Genomic DNA, 11,167 nt, shown 5'->3' on the forward strand with positions numbered 1-11,167 from the left:
TAACAAATCACACTGGAGCGTCGCTATTCAATGCAGTGCTGGAGGTTTTGAAAGGACGTTGACATACAGAACTGCTGGAAACGAGGCTATGATGATGCCAGCAATATGGCTGAGATGTATAAAGGGGTGCAGGCTTGCATGTGATATTACTGAATGGCTACTTTGTGCTGCACATACATTAAACTTAGAGGGGGGCAATACAATTGATTGCTGCCTTGAGATCAATGAATTTTTCATATTTTTACAGACAGTTTTTTTTTTACTTCTTTTCAAAATCCACCAGGTGCTGGCAAGTTAAGATAATGACAAATAAAGATAATGAAATCTTTATCAGAAACAATGTGGTCAGCGCATGTCCAAGCAACACACACACACACACACACACACACACACACACACACACACACACACACACACAGTACATTAACTATATGAGCATTCAACTGGCTCTCCAAAAATTGCACATGATGAAACCTTACAACACACAATGAGAAATTAACTCTATAAGCAGCTGGATACAATTGAAATGGCTCTCCTTGCCAATGTGCAGGACACTATTCTACCGTGTTTTCAAAGTAGTGAACACCTGCAGAAAACTGAACTGGACCTGTCTAATTCATTAACTTGTTGCCTCCTTGAGAGACTTCACCATTAGGTCTGATCCGCAGAGAGAGCGGTGGCATAAAAGACACCCGGGATTAATCTTGAGAGCCCAATTGCCTTCTTGCAATGTCAGGCAAAGAGAAATTTGCAGTTGCAGTTTTTACTCTTGTATTCATAAACTTGTAGCAGATATGGTACAGATATTACAGACATGATAAAAAACTGAATAAAAACTTTGGAAATTTAAATAAAATTCAGGGACTCTCATTGCAAGAACTTTGTTCCTCTGCTGTCTTATTTAAATAAAAATACAACAGATGCTTTGCAGGAGGATTTTGCCAATTAAATTGTCAGTATGTGAAAAATAAGGACAGAAAAACGTTGAGAGACATGTTGCAACTGATTCGTCAACGGAACATTCCTCAGTGTTTCCTAATGTGGAAATATCTTTAGGGATTTACCTGACTCTGCCAGTGACCAATGCCTCTGGAGAGTGCACTTTCTCACTTTGACATCGTGCATTTAGGATCACAGGAAACGCCTATACTAATTTATTAGAAAATAGGAAAATGCATTTGCAAAATATTTGAATTTTTTTATCACTGGTAAAAAAAAAAACGGCTATAGTCAGTCTTTATTAATGTAGAACCTGTGCTATTCTGTGTGAATCGCGAAGATTTTGTGCTGTGCCTAATCGGTGCATGATACAGCACCCTGACACATTTCACATTCTACAAATATCCACTTTTCAGGAACACAGCGTATCTGATGATGTTAGACGACTTCCGGCACACACCGTTCACATTATTCCGCTTTTTTCAAACTGCCAGTGCCGTTATTTCATTAAAGTAAATGTGGAGCGGCTGCAAAGCGGATGGAAAGCAGCTGCTTTGGAAAGGCACTGCGCCTGGAATAATTTCTGATAAATGCATTATCACCCACAGAATAATTATAAATTACTAATACAAAAAAAGGGGAAGTCAAACAAACATTATCACCCCTCACTCACTTTACTGACCCCAGGAAGAAAAGTTGTTGCCTTGGTGACAACTAATGGGGATCCAAATAAACAATATCAATAACAATAACCGATCATTTGACTCTGACTGTTCCTTTAAAAACCTTTATCCTAATGAACCTTATCTGCGCTCTTTTTCTTCCTTTTTCCAAAAAGGGTTCAGTGACAAATAAAACAGTTCAAAGTAGAGCCACAACCCAATCTACAATTTCAAAGCAAAAAGCACAATCCGACACAAAACATATCTGACCCACAGCAGCGTAGTCTAACCTTTTTTTTATATACAGTACATCTATGCAACATCTAAGCAATGTTGAAGCATTCACATTAGCCATAGAGAAATGCTTGTTTTGATAGCCAATATAGATTGCTTGAAATGCAAGGAATTGTTTTTAAAAGACTTCAGTATTCAGGCATTCTTGTGGCCTCCCTGCATGCCCAGACTTCGCCAAACTATCCTCAGGAGAGTTTATCAGTGACGATCACTGAATGGTTGCAGTATCAATTAAGAGTCACAACTCTCTCTGTACACCTCCTTTATTTCACTGGCCGCAGCTGGGTGCAGTCATTTGTCTATTGAGCATGTAATTCAGCTTGCCAAATGGATGAACTATCAGTACATGGGAAGAGACTTTTCTTCCCAAAATGAGTTTTATTTCATTGCGGTGCTAATAGGTTTGAATATATATCTACTAGGGTTGTCAAAAGTATCGATACTTCGATAAGTATCGATACTAAAAATTTGAAACAGATACATTCATTTGCAACAGTATCGGTACCAGCAGTGCTTTCTCTTAATGAAAAATCAAACATTATTTCTCCGCCTCCACTAGCCACACACACACACACACCCTGCACCGCTGCCCACAGCCCCTCCTCTCACTAGTAGCAGTCAGCTGGGTTGTTCCTCAGTCAGCAAACAATGCTACAGAGTGGTGCCGACGAAGGGGGGCAACGGGGGCAACACGTCAAACTTGGCGAAGCACCTTAAGGACCGACACGCCAGTCTATATAAAGAATTTCGAGAGGTTAGCGAAAGCTCCCATTTCAACATCACTGAAGCATTAAACATTTATCATAAACGTTAACGTACCCTGCAAATCATTCGTTTTAGTTTAGCTAGCTAACGTTATCAAGTAGGTTTGCCAGATGCCCGGTTTTCGACCGGTGAACGTTCTATCGATATGTGCTACCTATCGAGATCTGCTACTTAGCGGTTCTGCGCATGGGTTAGGGTTAGGGTTATGGTTATGGTTATAGTTAGGGTTAGGGTTAGGGTAGCGATTCGCATTTTTCGACAAGGCAGCATAAATCGTCAGAACACCGGACTGTCCGGTTTTCAGATGCATTGTCCGGGCCCGGTCAGAAGGCTCGACCGGATGTTGAAATGTCCGATTAAAATCATTCTGTCGATAATAATCCACTAACTCTAGCCCTGCTGATTTTTCCCTATCATTGGTGGGTATCTGTTGCTTCAACAAGCTAAAAGTGTTCTGATAGGCTGATGACTCGAGCAGGCTAATCTGCTGTGTAAGTGCAAAGTTTTGAATGAGTTTTATCGGGCCTACGTTACTGAGAAGCGTCTGTCTGTCTGTCTGTCTGTCTGTCTGTCTGTCTGTCTGTCTGTCTGTCTGTCTGTCTGTCTGTCCGCCCATCAGTCTCTTTGCACTGGGATTTCCCCCTGCATTGTCGGATATTAAGGGACTAGTTTGGGTCTCTTTGTCTGTGTTTTTTGCTTAGTTGCTTACAGTCTATGCTGCAGAGGCCAGGAGGCAATATGATGTTTCACATGCTTGTGCAGTATAAGCTCACTCCCCTCAATAAAAAAGAGCAAATCATGACGGCAATCGACACCTGTCAATCAAAAATGTGTTGTTTGATCTCAGACAAAGACTTTAAAATATTGTTTTCATGTTAAAGTTATATTTTAACATGAAAACAATATTTAAAAAAAAGATTGAAAATTCATTTTTTTCCCCCCCGTGGTATCGAAAATTGTATCGCATATCAATATTTTCCTGGGTATTGTACTGAAGTTAGAAATTCTAGTATTGTGACAACCCTAATATCTACAGAAAATGGCACTGGATGGTCCTGTATGCGTCACAGAGTCGATCTATTTATCATCAACGGGGCAGATCCCAAAAGAGTTTCTTGAGAACATCACAGATTAAAGTCTTGACTGTCTTGTTTCTAGCACTGGCAGAGGCTTGTTCACGTACACAAATCTCAACTGTCTGCCAGACCCAACTGTCCTAGTTCAATGAAACACTTGGGAATTCAGTTTTAGGATGGATTTTTGTTTTTTCACAGGGCAATGTGGACACAACATGCCTGATATTTGAAAATTAATTTTCATTTGATCCCTTGATTTAATTATGTGTTGAAAACGGGTGAATTGAAAGACCTGTACACCTGATGATGAACTCCATTTCCCATGCTTTGAGACTTTTCATACAGCTGTTGAAAAAAATAAAATGCTAATAACCCTACATGATATATAGGCAACATTTCACAGTACTAGTTTTATTTGAAAGTGTTGCTCAACATCTAACTTTCATCTGATAGATGAAAAAAATGCAACAAAATGCTTGTTTAATAACCTAGGGCTCCAATTTTCACTTTAGAGTCACTAAAATTCATTGAGACTAGAAAACACTGTAAAGTACTGGGATGAAGCCAAACAGGAGCATACAGGAAAACAGCACTGTATGTGTTTTTGTTTTTTTTATCTCCATCAACATCAGACCTATCGCTCTAAAGCCCCATTTAACCTATGATTGAATGACTGACAAAGTTTAAATGACAAGCACACCACTTTTGTGAAAAGTATAAAGTCCTCTGTAGGGTTTGATGAACTAGCCTGTAACTGGTTTCAGGACTACTTAGAACACAATGTATAGAGGCCAAGGTCTTGCAATCCCAGGTTTTGGAAATAGTGAATGGTGTGCCGCAGGGTTCTATTTTAGGCCCAACGTTGTTCACATTATTTATAAATGACACTGGTGCCTCTGTAAAGAACTGTAAACTACACTTCTATGCACACGATACAATTCTCTATGTCTGTGCATCAGCTGCAGAACAAGCTGGAAAAAATCTTCAAGTTGCATTTGACTGTATTCAGAAATCTCTGATTGATCTCAGATTAGTCCTCATCAATGACTCGAAGACCACGTCTATGCTCTTCTCAAGAGCCAGAAACCAAGACAAAGCGTTAAACATTTGCTCCTTAATGGGGCCAAAATTGAGGGTGTAGCCTCATACAAATATCTAAGTATTTGGCTAAATGAAAAGCTATCATTTAAAACTCACATCATTGAGCTCAAAAAGAAACTGAGGATTAGACTGGGATCTCTCTACAGAAACAGATCATGTTTTTCTCTTGAAAACAGGAAAGGCAATTGTACAATCAACTCTTACATCAATTTTGGATTACGGTGATATACTTTATATGCATGCAGCCCCTACTACTCTGAAATAACTAGATACATTCTACCATGGTGCCTTACGGTTTATAACTGGGGATAGTTTCAGAACACACCACTGTTTATCTGAAAATAGGATGGCCTTCACTTAGTGTTAGAAGGGAACAACACTGTCTCCTCTTTGTTTACAATGCATTACTAAATAAGTTACCTTCATATCTTACATCTCTTTTAAAGCTCAAATCTATCTCTTATAAGACACGTGCACAGAAATATTTGACACTTGAAACTCACTTCATTAACACTGAACTTGGGAAATTAGCTTTTAGTTTTTATGCACCAGACAAGTGGAACAGGCTGCAGGAATTTTTTTGCGATGTTTTATTGTTATTGTATTGTATAAGGGCATCATTGTAAAAGAGGGCATCCACTCTCAATTGACTACCCTGAATAAATAAAGGTAAATAAAAAATAAAATAAATATTTTCAGCTTGAGGCACCTGGAGGGTTGCACAAAAAAGGGTGGAGTGCTCTTAAAAAAAATGTGTCGGGCGAAGCACTTTTTGTAGTTTAGTTTTCGTTTCTCTCCCTTTTGAAACAACTGAAAAGCTGCCAGCCATCGGGAAAAGAAGTATTGTGGACATAAACCCTTAAAATCATTTAATAAATTAATATAAACCTTTTCAGGTTGTCGATAAGCTTGATTTCCTACCAGGCTGACGCTCTCACAGGCCTATAGCTTCACTGGATTCTACTGCAGGACTGTAGTCAAGACCACCTTAGTCAAATCTAATCTTTCAAAATTTTCATGACAATGATACTCAGCGGTGCTTTTCTGCTACATTGCCGCTTTTCCAAATATAACACATTACACAGAACAATGGAGAGTCAGCATCTTGTGGTTTTCACACAATTCTTATTACTTTGGCAGAAATAAAAGACCTCACCCAAATATATCCCTGATAAGACAATGACAAATTAGGGCCATCTCCAAACAAGAGCTAGACTTTCAAATGCAATCTTGAGACTTTTCTCAAGACCAAAATCAGTCTTTAGAAAAACATCTCAGTCAGTCCCTCAGGGCTTCAAACTGATTTTGGGAAACCATAGAAGACAGCACATCCATCAATTAAGGATCAAAAGGACAATGACTTACATTGCACCAGTTTACAGAGGGGCACATAACCATCCATTCATCCAACTAATGCAATGTAAGTAATCAGAATTTTTTATGTGTGCTGTCTTTTATGTTGGTCCAGCTGAAGATATCTACTGCTGAAGTGCAATCTCCATCTTGGGAGCCCTTAGGGAGCCCTCCTTAGTTCTTGAAATAAGTTAAATAAGCTATTTGCCATACACTACTATATCATTTTTGCATGCACTATGAAACTAACATATTATTTCCATTAATATATTAATTTACTGGATTAACAAGCGTATTTCTCAACATACTGTAATCAATAGTCGACAGGCTTGTTGTATCACAAATTAATTTAGAATGGCCTTGCAGTGCATTGTAAAATGCTAGTGTATGACTAAAGCGGGTCTGTTACATGACTGTAGCCCACAGAACTGCAGAGCAGCTTTAACTGTGTGACTCAGTGCAGCTGAAGCACAATCCTAAGTTTTTTGAGTGTGCTCCATTTCCTCTCCTCTCAAGCCCTATGGGACATCAGAAAACTCTACATCGCAGTGCTATGATGAAGCCGCTGAACAGCATACTTCTGCCCCTACTCTGTTACCTGCTACACACACACACACACACACACACCCCTGGGACAAGAGAGAGAGCAGCACTACATGCTGTGACCCATATTCACTTACAGAGATGGGAGCGAAAGGTTGAGAGGGTGGAGTAGCAGGAGGGAAAGATGGAGTGAAAGGAGCAGACCGAGGGAAAGGAGAGTGAGTGGAGAGACACGTATATATATATGTAGAGAGAGAGAGAGAGAGAGAGAGAGGCAGGACAGAGGGGGAGGGAGAAAGAGATGTAGGGGAGGGAGAGGGGAGGGAGGGAGAGAGGAGGGCGTAGCAAGTGAGGGATAGGAGGAATAAATCCTGACTGCTGCAGTATTAATTCTTAATTGGAATGAGATGCTGTTCTTTGGCGTGGCGATTCTGCTTCATTTAGCTTACATGAAGAGACCCAGGGCAGAGGGGCGTGTTGCCGTTTCAAAGCACTCAGCAGTAAAAACCAGCGCAGAGGAGGAGAAAGTGGCTATACCCCACTTGCAATAACCCAATTCATCATAAACACACACACACACACTCGCACCTCCCTGATTTATAGGCCTCTTTTTCTAATTGGTAAATAAACCCAGTATCTCCAGCTGTGATTGGCCAGAAATCCCTCACTCTGTCCCGAAGATCACTGTACCATCTGGCGCTTCCTCCCTCCAGAGCGGCCTGATTGCAGAGCCTGGAGGTGGGCCCAGATAACTGTACTCTCAAGTTGAGTGCCAGCTGTACTTAAGAGTAACGGGTTAAAGGTAAGGAACGGAGAACAAAGCGCACAGCATCATTTAAAAAAAAGAGACTGAGAAATAATTAGGTTATTTCTAATGGAGCCTTCAGCAGGACTTCACTCTAAAGAATGACACCCTCCTACTACTATGCAAAGCAGTACTACTACTACTACTAACAATGTAGCACTACCACTAGTAACAGTTATCTCTTGTTGATTTTCTCAAGAGGTTGCAAGAAAGGTGAATAATTTACAAAATGTATGTAGATAGTGTATGTTTTGCCCATAAGCCTATAGGGAACTAACTATAAATAGGCACACGCAATCTAGACATTCAGTAATCCCTTTTCAGTTTGACAACAACTCAGCAACAGAGACTTAAGGATTCCTGATCAGTGCAGGAATACTAGAAGCCTCAGTCTACTTCAAGACTTCGTCAATTAATGCCATGGTCAACCTCACCTAACTTCATTGTTGTTTCCTCAAGTGAAAGTATCACTGCAAAAAAAAATTGGGTTGACATCTCCACATCCGTGCATTGGAGTTCCTGACTCTGCTGCTCTGTTTTTTATTTTTTATTTTAAACAAATAAAACTAATGGAAATACATTAGAGCATGGAATGCAATTTCAAAAAGATAAGACATCTGATATGACTGAAGATGTAATCTTTACTTACACCTTTTAGTCTTCACAGAAAAAAAAAGAAAAAAATGAAGGCTATAACCCATCATATGTTAACAGAGAGGCCAAAGCATTATCCAAATACCACACCAATCATTTCATCTGATATAGATTTAGGCCTGCTTGAAATTCTGAATTAACATTTATGAGATGTTACAACAGCTTTAAGTGAAATATTGATATGCTGACACCGTTTATGCTCATGTATCCCTGTAAATTATTTGTGTACTTATGTATGCCCAGTCATAGTGTGGACTACACCTTGGAAGGCACTGAGCTTAAAGTACGTTTACATCGATGTGATCGCATCACTGTCAAATTATATAACACCAGCGGCCGAAAATTAAGCAGGGTGACTAAAGTAGACTGTTTTATGGCACAAGAGCTGCTGTTTGAGTGAACAAGACTTGAAGTTCACTCTCAGGCAACCGATATGATTTCAATTAAGGTATCTGGCTACTTACGTGTATTGTTGAGGGAATGTTAGACCCTCTGCTCCAGGCCACGATGCACTGAAAATCAAGATAATCTGGATAGATACCAAGCAGACGACGCTGCAAGACCGTTTGCCTATCGCCATTTTCCATTAAAAATTCTAGTCACGGGGTTTCGATGCGTGAATGAAGCGCTCCTGACCGTCTCCAGGGCATGTATAATTGTCCGGATTTGACAGTCTCAGTTTCCTTCCGAGTTCATATCGGTTTCCCTTGTCAAGTCGACGCTGAGGCAGGCATTGCCCGTGGATTCATCGCGGACGGTGGGAGATGCACTAATGCAGCTGCCAAGACACTGCAGAGTCTCTTGCTCTTACACAGCCTCGCGCGTGCACGACACTGCTCTCATCAAGCCGCGGACCCAGGCACGTTCACGCTCAGCGGGCAGGCAACAGTAGGATGTAACGTATAGCTTATATCAGGCTGCCTCGAGATAGACTGCAGATGGATTTTATTCTCGGCATTTATTTGTACTCAAAAGCCCACGTTCACCTGACTGTGTGAAGCGCTATAGGTCAGTGGGTGGAAAAAGTGGAGTTCAGCAGGGTCTTGAATGGGCTCCAGGGGACCAGCTAAATGGAAAAACAATTTAATTTCACTATTAGAGAGTATCTATTAAAGAGAGTTTGTATTAAAGACGGCTGTTTGGTTCATAGGTTTCACTGCCCCACTGTCAACTCTCCAATTACAGTATCAACAGTTACGCAATTTTGTACCAAGTCTCATCTAACAACAACATTTTTTATTAGGAATTCCTTGATAAAATATCATCAAATGGTGGTTAGTAGCTCGTCAAATGAAAGAGTCTGGGAAGCCCTCCACTCGTCTATCTCAGGACAAATCTCAGAGCCACATCTTTAATCACAACAGTTCTTTTCAATTAAGAAGTGCATCGTCTAGATTTAGCTGGGGATATGGGCTACTGTAAAATTACAAAATCAGATAGGCCATGTTGTTTTGAATGAAAACAATGATGTGATAGTGCCTTGAATTAGTTTAAAATTAAATTTAAAAATGTAAAAAAATAATTAACATACCAGAATTACTAAAAAAAATAAAAAAAATGGTAATGAAATTTTATTACATGGTGTTTGTCATTTTCTCCTATACATTCTTTTACCATGTAGAGTAAGATAATCAAAGTGTATTTCATAAGCTACATGAAAAATAATCATGAAAAATAGTGTAACAGGACAATGAAACGTATTGACTGCAGTACAGTGATGGTGGGACTCAAATCTCTTACAGACTAAAATTAATAAAGATTCCCAATCCAGGCTGAATATCACACAAGAGTCTTGTTAAACCACCAAAGGACGGCTGTATTCTTCCCATGGCAGAAGAACTCATTAGGGGGGACATACCACTCAGTTGGAGGATTTATTTATTTTATTCCTGTCTAACACAGTGCATTAAATATTTTGTGAATATAAGAAGCTCTCTCCCAAAGCCAGCAAGCACAGAACTACTCAAACCTGTGATGTCATGAAGTTGTAAAATATAAAGCTGCGAAACGGAAATCGATTTTGTGGATTCACAGATTGTTTTCCGTTTTTGTATCCAGATGAGTTTCTCTCTACAGTAGTGTTATCGGTTATCAAGCAGAAACAATGTTCTTTTCTTCGGTGCTTTCTCACCTTTACTATCTTCCCCAAATCATCTCTATGGAGCAGCTGCAGATTTGACATCTTGATGACATCACAGGCTCAAGTCAGTTCTCTGCTTCGTGGCTTTGAGGGAGAACTGGTGATGTTTAATAATACTGATAAGACGTATAGGGAGAGACTGGAGGACTCAGGTTCAAGCCCCCGTGTCTGCAAACATCCCCTGTGGTCAGGTGTCCTTGACCAAGACACTGAATCCCCAGCAGCTCCAGGGAAGCTGTTCTGCAGCTGAGCCTGACCTCTGACCTCCCTGTAGACCAAGGGCGAGCGAAAACAGAATTTCTCTAGGGGGATCAATAAAGTATTGCATTATACATTATTTTTTACCAGAGGAATAACATATATAAATTCCTGAACTGGGTACCTCAAAACAAGACTTTGGGCCGTGGTCAGTTTTATAGTTGAAAGGTTTGGGTTTGTATACAAACCAATTTTCTAAAAGGTTTTCTAAATGCTCTCCTAAAACAGTGGCATGTAGGACTTTTCTTTTTTAAATTGTACAATGGAGCCTGAGTTTGCACTTTCAGGCATTCAGATGAGGAACTGCTCTGCAGCTGACCCGAAAGGATGGCTGCACCTACTCCTGCTCCTGTGGGAGCGAGGGTGTGAGTTCAGCTTTTAGTCCTCTCCCTGACAGGCCTATGTGCTAATACTGCTGTCATGTCCTGGGGAGAGAAGACTCTAATTACCGACTGCAGTCTTCCTGCTAATCCCCCTTGGAGAGCCATGCTCTGTTAATTGGACGGCAACTCCAAAGGGAACTGAACTGTGTAGACCTTTACCTCGTGTAAACAGTCTTACAAATCAAAGGAATTTT

General features: G+C 40.2%; 1 protein-coding gene across 1 annotated transcript in view; it reads right to left on the reverse strand.

Annotated features, from left to right (window-relative positions):
• cacna2d2b (calcium channel, voltage-dependent, alpha 2/delta subunit 2b) overlaps positions 1–8,772 on the reverse strand; it is a 29,730-nt gene extending 20,958 nt beyond the window's left edge. The window contains exon 1 of the mRNA XM_071532110.1: positions 8,657–8,772. Coding sequence (XP_071388211.1) covers positions 8,657–8,772 — 116 coding nt within the window. The remainder of the gene's footprint in view (positions 1–8,656) is intronic.
• Positions 8,773–11,167: the final 2,395 nt, after the last annotated feature.

This window comes from Centroberyx affinis, unplaced genomic scaffold (assembly GCF_046629955.1).
Source record: "Centroberyx affinis isolate AG114_WGS23_722 - 3 ecotype Tasmania unplaced genomic scaffold, CSIRO-AGI_Caff_v1 ptg002163l_1, whole genome shotgun sequence".
NCBI lineage: Eukaryota > Metazoa > Chordata > Actinopteri > Beryciformes > Berycidae > Centroberyx > Centroberyx affinis.